Raw genomic sequence first — 20,634 nt, forward strand, 5'->3', positions numbered from 1 at the left:
CTTGCTGCATTCGGCACCTGCCTTAGAGTTTATTTAGCATTTTTCAACGGTCCAAATGAGACATGTAAACTCAAGTCATGCCCTCTGACCTTGAGGATGTCTTCTTGGTGTTATGGTAGACGCTTGTTCCATGTGAGAGACCCAGGTTTGAATCCTGTCACACCAATAAGGTTCTTCTGATGTCTTCTAATTGGTATTGCTATGAAGTGATTTCAGCCAACACACACACACACACACACACACACACCGGGTTCCAAATAAGGTTTTTGTAGATGGTAAAACATTGTTTGATAAACTCAACCCAGTAGATGGCACTAGTGTCTGATGATGTGAGGAGGACAGTTCTATAGACCATGTTCTGGTGCTTGAGATTACACCAGATGCACAGCCAAGTTTACTTGCTTGCTTCAGTATTCAGACTTTATAGCAATTTCAAGTCAAGTTTATATAGGGACAAACATGTGACATAAAGAATGTTACAAAGATGTCTGGTTTATTTTGACAATGCTTGCGTGAAACTAAAACAGAATGCACACTTTTGGTGTGAAATCAGCATACTGTATAACACTGAAAAAGACGTGAAGTAGAATGTTACAAGAGTGTGTGTGTGTTTGTGTTTGTGTGTGGTTTATTTTTTCCTTTTAAAAGTTTGTGGTGCAAATGCTAAAGTCATCCACACGGCCTCTGAGCCACCCTCCTCTTGCCGGAGTGTCGAGCCCTCCGCTGGTTCCTCTGCTTGGGCTGACAGACGCCCTGGCCCTTGGGGCTCTCCGGCCGGGCCCGACACACCAGGCCCGGCCCACAGTCACAGCGGTCCAGGTTCCTGCGCTGTTTGGAGCGGCCTCGCAGGAGGCAGGCCTCCTCCTCCACTGGGATGCGTTTACATCTCTTCTCCTTCAGGTAACGGACGCAGCACAGCCCGGCCTCACAGTCCCCGGAGCGCACACAGGTGGCCATCTCTGGTGCTGCGGAGGGAACCAGATAGTTGTGCTTCATTCCAAAACAACTCCTAGACCTATACCCTAACAACTCCTAGGCCTATACCCTAACAACTCCTAGACCTATACCCTAACAACTCCTAGGCCTATACCCTAACAACTCCTAGACCTATACCCTAACAACTCCTAGACCTGTACCCTAACAACTCCTAGGCCTATACCCTAACAACTCCTAGACCTATACCCTAACAACTCCTAGGCCTATACCCAAACAACTCCTAGGCCTATACCCTAACAACTCCTAGGCCTATACCCTAACAACTCCTAGGCTTATACCCTAACAACTCCTAGACCTGTACCCTAACAACTCCTAGGCCTATACCCTAACAACTCCTAGACCTGTACCCTAACAACTCCTAGACCTGTACCCTAGTAGCCACTTCTGCTCATCTGAGAGAAATGTCTTCCAGCTGAATATCGCACCTTTCTTTTGGTTCTGGTCATCATCAGGAGTAGGGGTAGTTCTGTCCCTACTGGTCTGGCTCTTCCTCATTGGTCTGTTGCAGGTGTCTCTCTGTGGGAGGAGTAGGGCATTCAGTGCCACTTCAACACAGACAAGTCACCTCCACATTCATATTCTGAAATGTAGTGTGTGTGTGTGTGTGTGTGAGTGAGTAAGTGAGAGAAAATGGTGTGTGGGGGCGCGGTAGTGAGCACACACACACACACACACACACACACACACACACACCTCTTTGTAACAATCTTTTTTTTCAAGTCCTATTGAATGTTATATTCACTCCACTCACTCACACACACACTACGGACACACGCACAGACACACACACACTCACCGATGAGCTGGCGTGCTGGCGATTAGAAGACGCGTCTACCCTGCGACGCGCGTTATTCCGCACCCCCACCCCAACGGTCGCGCTCTGCGGCCGCTCCTGTCGTTACAAGCACACGAATCTGTTCAGTAAACTCACAACTGTAGAGAAATAAACACTGAAGAATGAATCCACACCGCTGGAAAACGGACCATCAACGGTCACTGCCGGTGCGTTCTTCTCACCTGTTCCTGTTCCGACGGGTCCAAGGCCTCCTTCGAGGACCGGATGACGTTGGAGTCGAGACATTGCACCATACAGTGAGAACACATGAAGAGCAGAGTGATCGTAGGTGTCCTCATTGTTGTCCCGATAAAGTCGTAAAAATAAGACTATGAATCTAGGCTTGGTTATGAATTCTGTATCGCCTCGGACAGATTTGAGAAGACAGCCCCTACTTTTCTGAAAGCAGGTGGATCCTACTTTATACTCTCCACCGGCCGCCCACCCGCAGTCTGGAAAGCTCCCATCTCTTTCATTCCACACCAAACTCCACTCCCGTCCCTCCTCCCAATACAGAGGTCCTTTGAAATGTATTTTTGATAAATAAGAAATAGTCTTTGAACAAACCGCATCAGTCGACACGGATGAGAGCAGCTTCCTGACCAACCGGAACACGAGGTAATCTTGTGCTTTTAGAACTTCGGCAGGGGTAGTATGTATCTAAACCGTCAAGTGTTTGATATCTGACAGAGATCACTATCACAGTTGCTCCCTCCCGCTTATCATAATAATTATGAATCGGCTGCCGTTAGGCCTATGAGAGGTAAAGACACACAGATGAGTGTCTATCTTCCTCTTCAGCGGCATAGAGTTATTACGAGATAATTACAGGCTGTAGAATAAACGTGTTTTAAACAGAATGTTTCCTCTCCATTAAGACTTCTTAAGCGATGTAGATTGAGACATCAATGAGGCTTACCTTTACCCTGTTTTTGACTTGTCTGATTCTAAACATGCGCTCTCTCTCTCTTTCTTTCTATCTCTCTCTGTATGTGTGCCTGTGTGAGTGTGAGAGGGAGGGAGAGAGAGAGAGAGGAAGAGAAAGAGAAAGAGCTCCCCTTAAGCTTATATTTGTCCCCCTCAGATTCACATTAGGTTATTGAACACCTTGGAACTCCAGTTTCAATCATAGAATTCTGTAAATCGTGTCTGATGGACCAATTGAACTTGTTGATGTGTCATTTGCATAACACACACCAGTCTCAATGGTGTGTTCCAGTGTCCCCCCAGCAGCAGCAGGGCCTGAGGCGAACACACACACACACACACACACACACACACACACACACACACACACACACACACACACACACACATATGCACACACACATGCACACATACACACACATATGCGCACAGACCAGCGGATGTTCCTTCTTTTGTTTGGGGTTTACAGGAGGTAGTGTGATCCTGGTTGGCGGGCAGCATAGGAGCCTGTTGACAGACCCAGATACAGAACAAAGAGGCGTGCTGGCTGGCTGAAAGGCCAGGTTGCCTGCCCCCCCTCCCTGCTGTTCCAGTCTCCTGTCTGAAAAGGGTTAATTTGTCTGAGATAGCAGATAAGGCAGCAGCAGCCGCAGGTTATCCCCCCACCCCTCCCCCCCCCTCCCCCCCCTCCCCTCCCCTCCCCTCCCCTCCCCTCCCACCCGTCAATAAAGAGCAGCAGATGCACACAATTACTTTCCTCTGTGACGCAGAACAAGCTTGGGTCAGGGAGTGTGTGTGTGTGTGTGTATGTGTGTGTGTGTGTGTGTGTGTTTGTGTGTGTGTGTGTGTCTGTGTGTCTGTGTGTCTGTGTGTGTGTGTGTGTGTGTGTGTGTGTGTGTGTGTGTGTGTGTGGGTGTGTGTGAGTGAGTGGTAGAGTGACTACCTTATGGAAGCAGGGCTGTCCAGAGTGTTTAAATAGAGCCAGTGGAGGACTGGCCAGGAGAACGTGCAGTAGGCAGCCAGAGGTAAGAGCCTTCATCCCTACAGAGACCTGCCATACCCTAAAACTGGCTGGGTACCTTCTGAATATTAACTTGTATTGACTTGTATTGAGTCTTATTGACTGTATTGACTCTTATTGACTGTATTAACTTGTATTGACTTGTATTGACTTGTATTGACTCTTATTGACTGTATTGACTTGTATTGACTCTTATTGACTGTATTGACTTGTATTGATTTGCATTGACTGTATTGACTCTTATTGACTGTATTGACTTGTATTGACTGTCTACAGTGAGTATGAATGACTACAGGATGATGATCATTCTTAGAAACGCTGATTTCATTTTGTTCTGTATTTGATGAAGATCTCTCCACAAAATGTATTTTAAAAGAAAGAAACAAAAAAGATTTCTTAACCACATTTGTTAGATTGAAAACAAATGAGCATTTCCTATTGCATTGTGTTTTAGTTTAGAAACAGATGTGACTGGTGGAGGTGGAAATTGGAGGATGGGCTCATTGTAATGCATGGAACAGAATGAGCAATGGTATCAAACACACATGCATTACAATGAGCCTATCCTCTGATTTCTACCTCTGCTAACCTCCCCTGGATGCGGTGGTCTTGGTAGTGGGCTGGTGCTGTGACCTGCCTCCTAAGCTGTGAGTGAGTGGACCTGGGTCTGCTATGGCTAATCCACTCCTTATCTCCCAGCACTTTACCTCACTTAGGGGGGCTCTGTGCGTGTGTGTGTGTGTGTGTGTGTGTGTGTGTGTGTGTGCCTGCCTGCGTGTGTGTGTGTTTTTTATTTGTTTTTGTGTGTATGCCTGCCTGTGCGTTTGTGTGTGTGTGTGTGTGTGTGTGTGTGTGTGTGTGCCCTGGAGGAGGACTAATTGTATTGCTGGGAGAGTAGAAACCATCATCCAGTAGCCAAATGTCTCTCCTGAAACAGAGAGGCCATGCCCACGTCCACATGCTGGGAATAGGAGGCAGGGGGGGAGGGGGGACAGGGGTTCACATGTGGGGAGATAAGCTCTTTTTATGAATTACCTGTATTTTATGTGAAGTTTAATGGTTAGGGTGGTGGATGTAATGTATACAAACTAAGCTCTGATGGGATTGTGGTTGATCTCTGTGTGTTCATACTGTAGATGCTGTAGTTGTACCACTGAGACAGAGAGAGAGAGAGAGAGAGGCAGAGAGAGAGAGAGAGAGAATGTTTAACCCTGTGGAGTGGCTGAAGGAGTACAGAGGCTCCCCCAGACTGGTGCTGGTGGTCGTCTGTGTGGCGCTGCTGCTGGATAACATGCTGCTGACCGTCGTTGGTGAGTCCTACACACACGCACACACACACACACACACTCACACACACACACACACACACACACACACACACACCCTGGCTCTATCATGACCATGGCATTTACCTTGACCTCCTCTGACCCCTGGAGGACCCAGAGAGTGAGTCAGACCGACAGGGAACATCCAGGGTCACATGACCTCTTCTGAAACACACCCACCACACACGCAACTGTCTCCTAGCAACAGGGACACATGACGACAGTGTCTCCTAGCAACAGGGACACACACCACTGTCTCCTAGCAACAGGGACACACGTCACTGTCTCCTAGCAATAGGGACACACATCACTGTCTCCAAGCAACAGGGACACGCACCACTGTCTCCTAGCAACAGGGACACAAGGCCTGACACCTGACTCTGGGACTGAGTTCTAAAGTGCACACTCCCCACTCCAGAACCTAGCCTGTTGTCACTCCTCTCCTCTCCTCTAATCTCCTCTCCTCCCCTCCTCCGCTCCTCTCCTCCTCTCCTCCTCTCCTCTTCTCCTCTCCTCACCTGCCGTCTCTCCTCTCCTCCAGTGCCCATCATCCCAACCTTCCTCTACGCCACAGAGCACCATGGGCCGACCCCCCAGATCCCCTCCTCCCTCCAGCCCTCCCCCACACAGAGGCCTTCTGAGATGGCCACCTTCTCCTCCGTCCTCTCCTTCTATGACAACACCACCTTCAGCCTGAGGGTCTCTGATACCAGCCGGCCTGCCCCCCGCCCCCCCCACCACAACCCCCCCCTCCTCCTCCACCGCAACGTCAGTAACTCTGCTCAGGATGGCTCCCTGGCTAGCAGCAATGTTAGCTCCCTGGCTAGCAGCAATGGTAGCTTCCTGGCTAGCAGCAATGCTAGCTCCCTGGCTAGCACCAATGCTAGCTCCCTGGCGTGTGAGCAGGACAGTGCCTTCCTGGACCGGGAGAACGTCCGTGTGGGCCTGCTCTTCGCCTCCAAGGCCGTAGTTCAGCTCATGGTCAACCCCTTTGTCGGCCCCATGACTAACAGGTAGGACAGTATGGGGAGGCTGGTGGAGGTAGAAATTGGAGGTCGGGCTCATTGTAATTCATGGAATGGAGTGAGAAATGGAATGAGGAAATTCCTCATTCCCTTCCATGCATTACAATGAGCTTGTCCTCGGATGTCTACCTCAAAAACAACCTTCTATCTACAGTATACAATACAATACTGATACACACAAGATACAATACAATACTGTTGCACACAAGATACAATACAATACTGTTGCACACAAGATACAATACAATACTCTTCATCTATTTTAAAAAAGCTAAAACTAATTTCAAACCAATGTTTACGTACACACTGCATCATTTCTCTTTGTTTTGGTTACAAGGATCGGTTATCACATCCCAATGTTCGCTGGATTCATCATCATGTTCTTCTCCACTATAAGTATGTTGCCCCTCAGCTCTGACTCACTTGTATATTGATAATAACATGACTGAGGTTGTAATGTTCTGTAATAACATGACTGAGGTTGTAATGTTCTGTAATAACATGCCATGTAATAACTGAGGTGCTGTTTATATTTATTAATATAACGTGACAATTACATGTCATTCTAACATGTTATTCTCTCTCCAGTGGAGTCCTAGTAATGACTGTGTGTGTGTGTGTGTGTGTGTGTGTGTGTGTGTGTGTGTATGTGTGTGTGGTGCTTATCAGTGTTTGCCTTCTCAGGTACCTATGCCTTGTTGTTTTTTGCTCGCTCTCTGCAGGGCGTTGGCTCCTCCTTCTCCTCTGTGGCAGGTATGTGGATCTTACAATGATATCACTATGATGAAATTGGGTCCATGTGCTTCATCCTTCTAAATTATTGTTTGTGTGTGTGCGTGCATGTGTTTGTGTGTTTACGTGTGTGTGTGTGTGTGTGTGTGTGTGTGTGCGTGCGTGTGTGCGTGTGTGTGTGTGTGTGTGTGTGTGCGCGCATACGTGTACGTGTACATGTGTGTGCATGTGTGTGTGTGTCTGTGTGTGTTTCTTGTAGGTCTGGGGATGCTGGCTAGTGTGTACACTGATGATGAGGAGAGGGGCGTCGCCATGGGGATAGCCCTGGGTGGACTGGCCATGGGTGTCCTCAGTAAGTAATCAGTCATTCATAATAATAATAACAACAACAACAACAACAACAACAATAACTACTGCTACTGCTACGGATCTAAAGTACTAGATCAGTGTAGCGTGGACACTATTCTGTTACTAGTCCAATGCAGCTAATCTAGAGAGTGAGCAGGTGCAGATTGTGGGGAGACGAGGAGAGAGGTTTGTTGTGGTGTGTGTGTCCTGTGTTGACAGAATGTCCCTCCCTCTGTGTTCTGTTAACCAGTTGGAGCCCCGTTCGGTAGTGTGATGTACGAGTTTGCAGGGAAGAGCGCCCCTTTCCTCATCCTGGCCTTCCTGGCTGTGTTTGATGGAGGTAAGACCATCAACACATAATACACTTCACCTCAATGTCAGATATGACTGTTATGTATGTTTTTGATAACAGATGAACTCCTTCTCTTAGACAATCTGAGTGAATGTAGGCAGGCAACCTATGTGATAGTTCAGAGGAGAGGAGAAGATACATTCTAAAATCATGTTCATGACTGCTGACTGGCTCTGTTTCCTGATCACACAGTGTTGCAGCTCTGCATACTTCAACCATCAAAGATCTCACCAGCGGTGAGTCACCTTTGACCCCTCCAAATACTGCATGTCTCTGCTAAGAGATTTGCTGTATCGACATCATAGCTGTTACCTTAGTAATGTTATCATGTCATTGCTGTTACCTTATGAATGTTATCATGTCATTGCTCTTACCTTATTAATGTCACCATGTCATTGCTGTTACCTTATGAATGTTATCACATCATTGCTGTTACCTGATGAATGTCATCATGTCTTATTGTTGACATTGTATCACAGAGGTTTGTAGTGTGTGTATCTGTCTCCTACCTTGACACACGTGTGTGTGTGTGTGTGTGTGTGTGTGTGTGTGTGTGTGTGTGTGTGTGTGTGTGTTTCCAGAGTGTGGAGGGAACCCCTCTGCTCACCCTGCTGAAGGACCCCTACATCCTCATTAGTGCCGGTGAGGACCGGACCTTGGACCTAGATAGAACCATAGCTTGACATAGCTGCTGTTGTTGTTGTTGTTGTTGTTGTTGTTGTTGTTGTTGTTGTTGTTGTTGTTGTTGTTGTTGACATAGCTGTTGTTGTTGTTGTGTTCCAGGCTCTCTGTGCTTCGCCAACATGGGAGTGGCCATCCTGGAGCCCACCCTGCCCATCTGGATGATGCAGACCATGTGCTCCCCCAAGTGGCAGCTCGGTACACTCACACATGACTCTTCATCTGACTCTTCATGTTTATAATGTCCTATCAACATCTGACTCTTCATCTGACTCTTCATGTTTATAATGTCCTATCAACATCTGACTCTTCATCTGACTCTTCATGTTTATAATGTCCTATCAACATCTGACTCTTCATCTGACTCTTCATGTTTACAATGCTCTATTTACAATGCCCTATATACATTTATCAATATGACCTCAATCTCGGTACGGGTAACACACACATGATCATTTAGAGTTGTTGTTATTTATAGTTGTATTTCCACATTGTTGTCTTGTTGTTCATGGTAGCTTGAAATGATCCTGCCTGATGAAGAAATCTGATCTTATCAGTATTAATATCTTAAAGCAGCACTCCTCTTGTGTTTGAACCCACAGTGAGGCCAGAGATTGTGTATACGACTACCTTTAAAGAGGCTTTGGTGAGGCTAAGATCTAACTGATGGACTCATCATGGCAGAAACAGAGAGATGTAGGATCTATACAGATTCATCATAGCTGTAGTCATGTTGTTTCTGTGTCTGAGCGTCAGTGTTTGTGTCCCAGGTATGGCTTTCCTCCCAGCAAGCATCTCTTACCTGATCGGCATCAACCTGTTTGGCTTGTTAGCCAACAAGATGGGAAGGTACGTCTGCCTCCTCCCTCTGCAATCACTCACTTCCTGTGTAGAACATCGATATTGTGTGCGTGCGTGTGTGTGCGTGCAGGTGGGTGTATGTGTGTGCATGCAGGTGCATGTGTGCGTGCGTGTGTGTGTGCGTGTGTGTGTGCGTGTGCGTGCATGCGTGCGGGTGTGCGTGCGTGTGTGTGTGTGTGTGTGTGTGTGTGTGTCTGTGTGTGTGTCTGTGTGTGTGTGTGTGTGTGTGTGTGTACCTTTATGACCCAGTAAGGAAAGCATGGTTGTGTTCCAGGTGGCTGTGCTCCATGATAGGCATGTTCATCGTGGGCGTCAGCCTCCTGTGTGTGAGTACCAGGGTTCAGACAAGGGAGGCGGAGGTAGAAATTGGAGGACAGGCTCATTGTAATGTATGTTTGATGTTTGATACCATTCCTCAATGTTTGATACCATTCCTCATTACAATGAGCCCGTCCTCCGATTTCTACCTCCACTAGCCTCCCCTGCTGTGTAGTTATGTTCTGGTATTTATATAAATGTTTGCTGTGGTGTGTGTAATGTGTTTCTTTATGTCATGTGTGATGTTTATGTGTGTGGTATTCTATTCTGTTCTATACACACCTAACCCTAACCCCAATAACTTCCATATTTCATGACATTATCCCACAGGTCCCCTTGGCAACAAACATCTATGGTCTGATTGGTCCAAATGGTGGCCTTGGCTTTGCTATTGGTAGGTGACAAGATGTTGGAACATTTGAATTGTAATTGTCAGAGTCCCAACCTAACTGGCCTTTCTCTCTCTCTCTCTCTCTCTCTCTCTCTCTCTCTCTCTCTTTCTCTCTCTCTCTCTCTCTCTCTGTCTCTCTCTCTCTCCATGTGTGTGTGTGTGCGTGCCTGTGTGTGTGTGTGTGTGCGTGCGTGCTTGTGTGTGTGTGCTTGTGTGTGTCTATGTTTGTGAGTATGCGTGCGTGTGTGCGTGTGTGTCTATGTTTGTGTGCGTGCGTGTACGTGTGTGTATGTGTGTGCGTGCATGCATGCGTGCGTGCGTGTGTCAGGTATGGTGGATTCCTCTATGATGGCTATAATGGGTTATCTGGTGGACATCCGTCATGTGTCTGTCTACGGTAGCATCTACGCCATCGCTGACGTAGCTCTCTGTCTGGGCTTCGCTATTGGTAGGACATCATTCTGTATATTATATATATTATATATATATATATAATAACACACTATTCTGTATATACAGTACCAGTCAAATGTTTGGACACACCTTCTCATTCAATGGTTTTTCTTTATTTGTATTATTTTCTAAATAGTAGATTAATATTCAAGACATTCAAGACAAGGAACACATATGAAATTATGTAGTAAACAAAAAAGTGTTAAACAAACCAGAATATGTTTTATATTTTAGATTCTTCAAAGTAGCCACCTTTTGCTTTGATGACAGCTTTGCAAGGTGTGTCCAAACTTTTGACTGGTACTGTATAATAACACATTATTCTGTATATTATATACATATAATAATAACATATTCTGTTGTTGCTTTCTACACTATACACAGGAGTATATGAGTCATACACAGGGGAGGCTGGTAGAGGTAGAAATCCAGGATTCCATGCATTATAAGGAGCCTGTCCTCCAATTTCTACCTCCACCAGCCTCTCCTGTGTATGGCCCAGGTAGGTCTGTCCACCAGTGACTCAGCATCGCCTGGTTGATCTGACACAGCACTCCCCTCTGTCTCCACTATGTGTTGTTCCAGGTCCGTCCATAGGGGGCGCACTAGTGAGGACCATAGGCTTCCCCAACCTGATGGTGTTGATCGGCCTCATCAACATCCTGTATGCTCCGCTCTGCTTCTTCTTGCGGAACCCTGCAGTCAAGGAGGAGAAGATGGTGAGGAGCTCTAAACCTAACCCTAACCCTAACCCTAGCCCTACCCCTAACCCTAACCCTAACCCTAACCCTACCCCTAACCCTAGCCCTACCCCTAACCCTCTGTATCAGTAGGCAGGTCCAGACTGATACCCTCTGTATCAGTAGGCAGGTCAAGACTGATACCCTCTGTAGGGCAGTAGGCAGGTTTAGACTGATACCCTCTGCAGGGCAGTAGAACGCAGCTTCCTGCTCCACTGGCTCCAGTTGTAATCCCCCTACCATGTTGTCTGGCCCGACACGTCCTGACACAGTCTGGGAGGAGGTGTGTGTGTGTGTGTGAGTGAGAGTGTGTGTGTGTGTGTGTGTGTGTGTGTGTGTGTGTGTGCGTGTGTGCGTGTGTGTGTGTGTGTGTGTGTGTGTGTGTCTCAGTGTTTTTGTTTCTGTGCCAGGTAGAAGACAATCATTCCTCACATCTTTAGGAAGGTGTAGCAGCCAAAGCTGTAATTTTAGAAAGCAGAGTTAGCTGTAGAGCCTCTATTGATGTGGTTCTTTACAGAGTCATTATGGTTAAAAACAAGGGTCATACACTTCAAAGCTGCAGTCAGAACTGATAGAAAAGGTATGAATTATGTATACAGATGAAGTACATTCGAGAATGAAGTTTCCCTTGTAAAAGGTCTCGACCTCAGTGGAACTTTCTGGTGAAATACTTTAAATGTTGAATAAAAAACAATTTGAAATTATTGCTTTTTCAAATGAACTGTATCCCCAAAATTCAGATTATTTCATGGTACATAACTATGTGTCGTGTGTGTGTGTGTGTGTGTGTCTTGCAGGCTATCATCGACCAGGAGTGCCCCATGCACAGGAAGAGCTACAACACACAGAAGGAGTGTCGAGAGTTCCCCCTGAGTGATGACAGTGACGAGGAGACTGAGGAGTGACCACACACACACACACACACACACACACACACACACACACACACACACACGCACACACACATTCTCTCACACACACACACACACACACACACACACACACACACACACACACACACTACACAGACACACAAACACATTCTCACACACCCCACACACACACACATACACTCTCTCTCACACACACACACACACACACTCTCACGCACACTCTCACACACACACATTTCCAGTGAAAGAGCAGAAGAGCAATGGATTGATAAAGGGCATAGTGATATTGTCTCCAAATGTTTTTTATAATCTCTTGATTGATCTACATGATGCATAGTACAATCCCTCAATTAACACATACTGTACTCAACCTGGAAAATGTCATATAACCTTGGTGGCTGTCAGTGACATGAGCACGGTTGATGTCCAGAAGCTTCTACCTGGAGAGATGCTAGTGTAACAAGGCCATAGCTGTCACTTTTGGTCTAAACTGGGTCTACAATGTACTGATACTCAACCATGGCCTATAACAGGGAGGCTGGTGGAGGTAGAAATCGGAGGACGGCCTCATTGTAATTTATGGAACGGAATAAGGAACGGTATCAAACACACGTGTTGATACCATCCCTCATTCCACTCCATAACATGTTACAGTTACATTGATAAATGGATGTGTTTACAGTCTAGTAAAATGCTACTATAGGACATGTAAATAAAACATGTAAACATGAACAGTGGCTCTGCATGGAACGAAATGAGGAATGGTATCAAACACACCTGTTAAATATTCCTCATTCCATTCCATGCATTACAATGAGCACGTCCTCTGATGTCTACCTCCACCAGCCTCCCCTGTACAGCATCCCTACTGCTCAGGGTGCCTCAGCTATAATCATAGAACATATCCGTCTAAATGCCCCCTGTTCTTCTCTGCACCCATAGGTCACATGACCGGCCACAGAGCTCCTGTATAAAAGTGTGAGTTACTGTAAGACACTGGAGGTGACATACTTTTTCTGTCACATACCGTACGTCTGGGTCATTGTGCTTCATGTTCTGAGCGATAAATGTAACTCTTGTCCGTGCTAAACATTAAAACTAACTGTAAGCTTGGAGATGAATTCATTTCATACATTTGACATGTACATTTGTTTTATTTTTTATTTATTGATCCCACTGCAAAGGATCAATTGCTTTCATTTGATTGCGATCATCTCACTTTGGATCACAATGCTTTTTTACACAGCTTTAGTTCAAATGCTGTTGAAATATCCTCTCTCCCTCTGCCTCCTGTGTCTGTCTGTATCTGTTGTCTGATTGGGTGAGAGGAGAGGAGGTGAGAGGAGAGGAGAGGAGGTGAGAGGTGGTGAGAGGAGAGGGGAGGTGAGAGGAGGGGAGGAGGTGAAAGGAGAGGAGGTGAGAAGAGGTGAGAATAGAAGAGGAGAGGGGAGGAGATGAGGTGAGAGGAGAAGAGATGAGCGGGGAGGGGAGGAGAGAGACATACAGTATGTACAGATTTCTGTAGTTCTGGGTGAGCGCTATCTCTCATCACCCTTAATATCCTGGTTCTCTGCACGCCACGCTGGAGGTTTGGTTTGCTTCTAATCAAGGAGAGGAAATGATGGACAGAACGAGGGAGAGATAAGAGGAGAGAAGATTGGCGTCATTGTGGCTGAAATGCCACAAATCTCGTTAACAGAAGTCAACAACGATCCCTGGTGACGCAAAGCAAGTCTTCAACAACGCTTACATGGTGTCCGACTGCTCCTTTGTAAACGCTCCATTAACTCTTTAATCTATCGGAGAAAATTTATAAAATTTTAAAATTTTTGATAGAACGGACAAAATCTGACCCTGCAAAACAACACCAACAATTCAAAAGAGGACCAGGGGAAGGTATTGCTTAGGATACCCCCTCACACATAATTTACCCCCTCACACATGACTTACCCTTTCCACCGAAATGATACCTATGTTTACATGTATTGTGTTTACCAGCCAGAGAACCCGGAAACCACTTCCACCTCCTCCCCTCACCCCCCCCACCCCCCCCCCAGCTGGGTCAGCAAACAGAACCTGAGGTGTGTTGACTCAGAGATGATGGGGGGGGGGTGAAGACAGCAGCAAGTATTTAATTAAACATGGCCAACCTGTTTAGGTTTCCAGATAACTGTGGTAATAAAACAGCAGCTGCGTCATTAGCCGTGTAAGCACAGAAACGATCACATGTCAGCTGAGCAACATAACCCTCCGATGAGTCACCCTCTTCCATTCTTACTCAAACAGGGAATAAAGAACAAGGACAAACAGGAACATTTCCATGTGTTCTTGTACGGTGTGGTGATATGCTGGCCATGTTGTCCATATGAGTGATTTCTTTTAAACTTTATTTACCTTTCTTTATTTTTTTCTGTGATATTGTTCTTATGTTGCTCATATTGTATTTTTGAGAGCTGCTTGTGGAGTAAGAATTTCACTGAGTCGTTTGGACACTGACAATGAGGCCTTGTTATAGAATTGAAAGAGAAAGATTTGAGGGCAGAAACACAGACTCTATTTTTCTCTCAACACTTTTAAGACCAAGTATGGGCCATGGTTACACTTGGTAACATGATGTTTCAAAAAACTAAATCAAATCAAACTTTATTTATATAGCATTATAACATTTAACATTATAGCATAACATGTATTATAACATTGAATCCATGGATGCAACACGTTTTACAGGGAGAACCATGGAAACAGAGAAGGTAAAAACTAAACTGGATAAAACAAGAGAACAAGCATTAAAGCCATGGGGAGGGAAAGGAGAGGAGAGAAGAGGAGAGGAGAGGAGAGGAGAGGAGAGGAGAGGAGAGGAGAGGAGGAGAGGATACAAGTATTAAAGCCATGAGGAGGGAGAGGAGAGGAGAGGAGAGGAGAGGAGAGGAGAAGAGAAGAGAAGAGAAGAGAAGAGAAGAGAAGAGAAGAGAAGAGAAGAGAAGAGAAGAGAAGAGAAGAGAAGAGAAGAGAAGAGAGGAGAGGAGAGGAGAGGAGAGGAGGATACAAGTATTAAAGCCATGAGGAGGGAGAGGAGGAGAGGACAGAAGCATGCACACGTCTCTCAGCATCAGCTGAAATGACAAAACTAAAGCCCAAACCGAACTGTTCTATGGTCCTAAGTGATACGTTATTTCAATTTGTTGTTGAAGGACACCTCAAAAATGGTTTCCTCTTTCTCTTTTATCACCTCTACAACATTCTGACCTAACCCCAGGAGAGGTGGCCTCTCTGTATCTAACCCTGTTCCTCTTTCCACCACGTCCACTGCTGCTCCACTGTCCTCCCTTCTCTCTATCTTCTTCTCCTTTTCTGTCTCCTTCTTATTCACAAACTTGATCTCTACGTTTTCAATATACGGAGCTAATTTCCATATTCCCGCTGCCCCCACAGCTGACACACTTGTGATGGCCAAAACTGTATTAGTCCCTGGCCCCTCTGCTGCAGTAATAGTCCCTGGCCCCTCTGGTGCAACCAGTGCTTTGACTCCCTCTGTAATAGTCCCTGGCCCCTCTGGTGCAGCCAGTGCTTTGACTCCCTCTGTAATAGTACCTGGCCCCTCTGGTGCAGCCAGTGCTTTGACTCCCTCTGTAATAGTCCCTGGCCCCTCTGGTGCAGCCAGTGCTTTGACTCCCTCTGTAATAGTCCCTGGCCCCTCTGGTGCAGCTGGTGTGCATAACTCACTGGTTGCAGTGGTTGCTCCAGGAGATGCTAGAGCAGTCCCTGCTGCTATCAGCCCTCCGGCAACAAAGCTCACCACTACTGCTGCACCCCCAAGCGCTGCCACTGATTTAGCTGCTTTCACCACTGCTTCTTGTGGACCATCTGCATCTGCTCCTGCAACGCCACCCACCAACGCTCCTACCACGGTTCCTAACGCCGCGCTGACGCTCACCACTGCCCCTGAGCTACAGACTCCCACTACGGCCATCTCAGCTGCGGCGAGTCCCACTGCTTTGCCTACAACTACAGCCCCTCCTGCTGCAGCCAGAGGCACACATGCCCCGAAGACCACACCCACACCGGCCCCCGTCAGTAACGCTGCCACCCATATCACCAGTTGTCTCCGGATCTCAGGGGACAGGGAAGCTCTTTCCCAGAGAGTACGGTCAGAGGTAGCAGAGTTAGTTGGATCTTGCCTCATGCGTTCCATGGTGTCTCTGGTTGCTGCCGCTGCCTCTTTGAACATCGCGTTGGTGTAGCATTCTCCCTTGTTCTTCTCCACAATCCTGTTCACCTTTCTCAGCAGCTCTGTCACCTGACTGGGATTATTGTCTTTGTTGTTGAACACATGGTACCATCCCCCACATTTCTTCAGGAGATCCTGGAGCTCGGGGGTTGGTTCCTCAAGGTACTCCTCTAAGGTCATGTCTCCCAGGTCATCTCCACGAGTGAACAGTATCAGTGTGTGGTTCAACACATGTTCCCCAAAAACCAGCTTCATTTCACTCACAACCTTCTCATCCTCCGCGTAGCGGCCGATTTGTAAGACGAGGAGGAACACATGGGGTCCAGGGGCACACCGCAACACGCAAGTAGCAATCTCTTGGTGGATCTTGTCTCTGGTCAGGTCCGTGCTACCGAAACCAGGCATGTCCACGACCGTGACACCATTTTCCTGTCCTATCTCACACTGGTGGGTCACAGAGCGGTTGCTTGGCTTTGATATAAAGCACTTCTTGCCCAGTATGGTGTTACCAGAAGCGCTTTTTCCAGATCCTGTCCGGCCAATCAGAACCAGCCTGAGAGTTTCAGCTGGCAGTGTTTTGACTAAGAGAAACAGAGAAAGAGAAATCTAAGTGTTAGCGATTGCATTGTAAGATCACATAAAGCCCTGCTCATTCTGATCAGTCGTTCATCAAAGTCACTTCTCTCCCTGTTACTATTGTCACTTTTTGTGTCACTTGTTTATATTGTATTGTCATATGATTATATTGTATTGCTGAATTGTTGATTGTTTGTTGATTGTTGTTGACTGCTGTTGTTGAGCGAGGAGCAAGATCCCAAAGCATTTCACTATGTCAGTTACGGGTGTATGTGATGTTATGGTTGTATGTGATGTTATGGTTGTATTTGATGTTATGGCTTATTAGACAGTTTTTTGGAGGTAGCCTAGAGGTTAGAGAGACCAGCAATCTCTAGGTCGCTGGTTCAATCCCCACCCCAGGAGGCATTGTGAGCTGTGACTGGAGGGTTGCTGGCATCATATCTAAGGTGCTTACCACTGTTTTGTGCCATTGAGCATGGCACTTAACCCTGACTGCTGACTAGTAAGGGGTTAGGTTGGGGGGGAGCAAAAAATATCACATTCCAACAATTGATTGTAGGGCAAATAAAGCATTTGATTTGATAATTTACTCACCACCAGATAGTAATTTTGACGGAGCTCCCATATTTTTCACACCGGAGTCTGTCAATGGGTTGAAACCTGAAGAAGAGAACTTATTTATGGAACTTATTAGCCTACATTGCAAAACAAAACCGTTAAAAGCGCTGTGCACAGCCGTGAGGCCTTTTTTAAGGTGCCGACTCGCATTTATTCATGTCAAAATGCGCTAAAAATACCGCTAAAACGTGAAATTAACTGAGGAACATGATAATGCTTTCTCTTTTAACAACGACGTCATTGACGCTCAAAGATAGTTACTCTGTCATTACTAAATATCAATAAATTTGCTGGAGAAAAATATGCAAATTATTGTTTCAGTTCACGAGATTTGGAACGATATGACAGCACATTTTTTCACTGGGCTACGACCGTTTGCGAGACACGAGACAGATCAGTGCAGACTAAGTTAACCGCTATCTGACCTGTGACATGTTCCAAAATGCGAATTGCATATTTAAATAAACATTACTTTTACATTGCCACGGAACATCCTCAATGTCACTGAGCGGCTAATTGATGTTCGCGGTCAAATCAAATGTCCGATTTTTGCTAGGGATAGGTTTAAGATCCGTCTCTTTTTGAGGTATAACGAGCGGTTTACCAACCTGCATAGAATGTAGAAGAAAGGCTGTACACACCCTAATATGTAACCCTAACCCTAACTCAACAGCCATCTCCTGTCAGTATTCCAAATGGAGGGTCTGTGCTGTAGCTCAGCGTCTCTCCTCCTCAGCTCAGCTATCTTAGCTATGTGTATGTGTGTGTGTGTGTGTGTGTGTGTGTGTGTGTGTGTGTGTGTGTGTGTATGTGTGTGTGTGTGTGTGTGTCCTAACAGTGCTCTGCACAGGCAGCAGTGGAGGACAAGTTTAGTTTCTCTAGAAATGTTTGTGCTTGTGGGCGGGAACACTTCCTGGATATGTCTGTGTCTGTGCATGTGTTTGTGTGCGTGTGTGTGTGTCTGTGCATGTGCGCGCGCACATGTGTGTGTGTGTGTGTGTGTGTGTGTGTGTGTACTCTGTAACCATAGGAGGTGTGGTGTTGGACAGAGGCCAGGAAGAGAGTGGTTGTTCTTGCCCAGCCCCAGGCAAAATATCATGTTTAGCGTTGGAATATTATTTGTGTACAGTCCATTATGTGTGCCCTACCCAGTGCAGATAGGGTTAGGTGTATGGCCGCAGTAAATAGCCTTGGGCTTGTGTCCCCCGATCCCTCCCTCCCTATCCCTCCCTCACTCTCCTCCCTCCCTCCCTCTCTCTCTCTCTCCATCCCTCCCTCTCTCTCCCTCCCTCCCTCTCTCTCTCCCCCCTCCCTCCCCCTCTCTCTCTCCCTCCCTCCTCTCTTTCTCCATCCCTCTTCTCCCTCTATCCCTCCCTCTCTCTCTCCCCCTCCCTCCATCCCTCTCTCTCTCCCTCCCTCCATCTCTCTCTCCCCTCCATCTCTCTCCCTCTCCTCCCTCCCTCTCTATCTCTCTCTCTCCCTCCCTCCTTCTCTCTCTCCCTCCCTCCCTCTCCTCCTTCCATCCCTCCATCCCTCCCTCTCTTTCTCTCTCTCTCCCTCCCTCTCTGTCACTCGCCTCCCTCCCTCTCTTCCTCTCTCTGTCCCTCCCTCCTCCCCCCTCTCTCCCTCCTCCCTCTCTCCCTCCTCCCTCCCTCCTTTCCCTACCTCTCCCTCACTCTCTCTCTCTCTCCCTCACTCTCTCTCCCCCTCTCTCTCCCCTCTCCCCCTCTCTCCCCCCCCCCCTCTCTCTCTCTCTCTCTCTCTCTGTAGTGAATAGATGCAGTGGATGTTTTACTGCCACCAGAGGCCAGGACCAGAGCCCAGTTCTTCCAATGTGAGTGTGTTTATCCTGAAGTAGCTGACAGTCTCTCGCCACTGATCCTTTCCACAAACCCTGAGATAGAACTAGAGAGCTCTAGGAGAGGGAGAGACTCATCAAAGACAGGCTACATATCTGACTCTCCTTATTTCTCTGATTTGGTCTCTACTCTACTCTTTTCCCAGATTCCTGTCGACTCACACTGGACCCAAACACAGCATTCAGACACCTCTCTCTGTCTAAGGGGAACGTATGAACCAAGCCCAGTCGTATCCTGATCATCCTGAGAGATTCATTAACTACCCTCAGGTGCTGTCTAGAGAGGGTCTGTCTGGACGCTGTTACTGGGAGGTTGAGAGGAGTGGGGGGAAGGCTCATACAGCAGTCTCATATAAAGACATCAGCAGAACAGGGGGAGGGTATGACTGTGGATTAGGATGCAATGACAAGTCCTGGAGGTTCGAGTGCTCTAGTGGTGGTAATAGTATCCATCACAATAATGAGGTAACCAAAGTATCAGACCTTCAGTCCTCCAGAGTAGGAGTGTCCCTGGATCACAGGGCAGGTACTCTGTCCTACAGCGTCTCCTCTGACGCAATGACCCTCATCCACAGAGTTCAGACCACATTCACTCAGCCCCTCTATCCTGGGTTTGTACTTTGTAACCATGGTAACAGTGCTGAGCTGTGTGAGCTGGAGAAGAAGTGATGAGTGATGCTCTATCATAACCTACTAACCTGTAGAAATACAATTTCTGTAGGATTTGATTTGTAAATGTAGCATAATGGAGCTTTTGGGGTTGGTGTTATTATTTTCCTTTTGTTCGATTGTGTTTTGTGTGTCACCTTTAGTCAGTGAAGCTGTACCCAGACCAGTTGTTAATACAGTGTGTTGTGTTTAGTGTCAGATAAGCTGTACCCAGACAAGTTGTTGATACAGTGTGTTGTGTTTAGTGTCAGAGAAGCTGTACCCAGACCAGTTGTTAATACAGTGTGTCTAAATCTCAAACTGTCATCTCTTATAGAAGTTCTTATAAAGGGTAAACCAGGCACTATGTAGCATGGACACACAGACGTGACCCGTTGGCCCTTTCTCATTTGTTCGAAACTCGATTTCTTGCATCCTTTCCTCTGTCCTCCACTCGCTTCCTTCTCAAAACGACTCAATACTCCCTATTGTAAGACCATCATTGCCCTCTATAGGAATAATAAGTGAACTGCACTCATTTGTAATTCTACCTAACTTCAAAGTGTGAGAAGTTAATTATGTAGTGATGTATTTCATCTAATGTTGGTGGAGCATAAAGCTAAGACTGTGGCCATACTGTATAGAGTTCACTGTTATCTATACACGCAGGAATGTGCAAGAAAAAAGATGATGATGCCTTTATTTACCTCCAAAGACACAAAAGAGACCTCTGCAGTGGAGGCTACGGATAGCCATGAGGGGTGTCTTCCGAACAATTATTGGCACATAATTGTTTGTATGATAT

At 46.6% G+C, this 20,634-nt stretch overlaps 2 protein-coding genes across 2 annotated transcripts; one reads left to right on the forward strand and one right to left on the reverse strand.

The window, feature by feature from the left end:
- Window positions 1-4,980: 4,980 nt before the first annotated feature.
- slc18a1 (solute carrier family 18 member A1) lies at window positions 4,981-12,957 on the forward strand (the record flags this gene model as incomplete). The annotated part of the gene is made up of 15 exons (XM_083673943.1): window positions 4,981-5,089; window positions 5,646-6,117; window positions 6,467-6,525; window positions 6,799-6,882; window positions 7,121-7,213; window positions 7,460-7,549; window positions 7,754-7,797; window positions 8,143-8,203; window positions 8,345-8,440; window positions 9,013-9,091; window positions 9,378-9,429; window positions 9,752-9,815; window positions 10,141-10,260; window positions 10,851-10,984; window positions 11,803-12,957. 15 exons carry the CDS (start codon window positions 4,981-4,983, stop codon window positions 11,908-11,910), a joined length of 1,665 nt encoding a protein of 554 aa, XP_083530069.1. The 3' UTR covers window positions 11,911-12,957.
- Window positions 12,958-14,668: 1,711 nt separating this feature from the next.
- Window positions 14,669-17,975, reverse strand: LOC310807706 (uncharacterized protein). Its single transcript, XM_083674276.1, has 3 exons — window positions 17,932-17,975; window positions 17,300-17,365; window positions 14,669-16,707 (listed from the first exon to the last, which is right to left on the reverse strand). The coding sequence occupies exons 2-3, from the start codon at window positions 17,328-17,330 to the stop codon at window positions 15,068-15,070; spliced, it is 1,671 nt and encodes a 556-aa protein (XP_083530402.1). The 5' UTR covers window positions 17,331-17,365; window positions 17,932-17,975; the 3' UTR covers window positions 14,669-15,067.
- Window positions 17,976-20,634: the final 2,659 nt, after the last annotated feature.

The sequence above is a fragment of the Argentina silus genome (genome assembly GCF_951799395.1).
Source record: "Argentina silus genome assembly, chromosome: 7".
Lineage (NCBI taxonomy): Eukaryota > Metazoa > Chordata > Actinopteri > Argentiniformes > Argentinidae > Argentina > Argentina silus.

Coding starts and splice junctions, on each gene's coding strand:
- LOC310807706 (XM_083674276.1), bottom strand. CDS start 17,330: ATGGGAGCTCCGTCAAAATTACTATCTGGTG. Junction 16,708..17,299: donor GTCAAAATTACTATCTGGTG/GTGAGTAAATTA, acceptor TGTTTCTCTTAG/TCAAAACACTGCCAGCTGAA.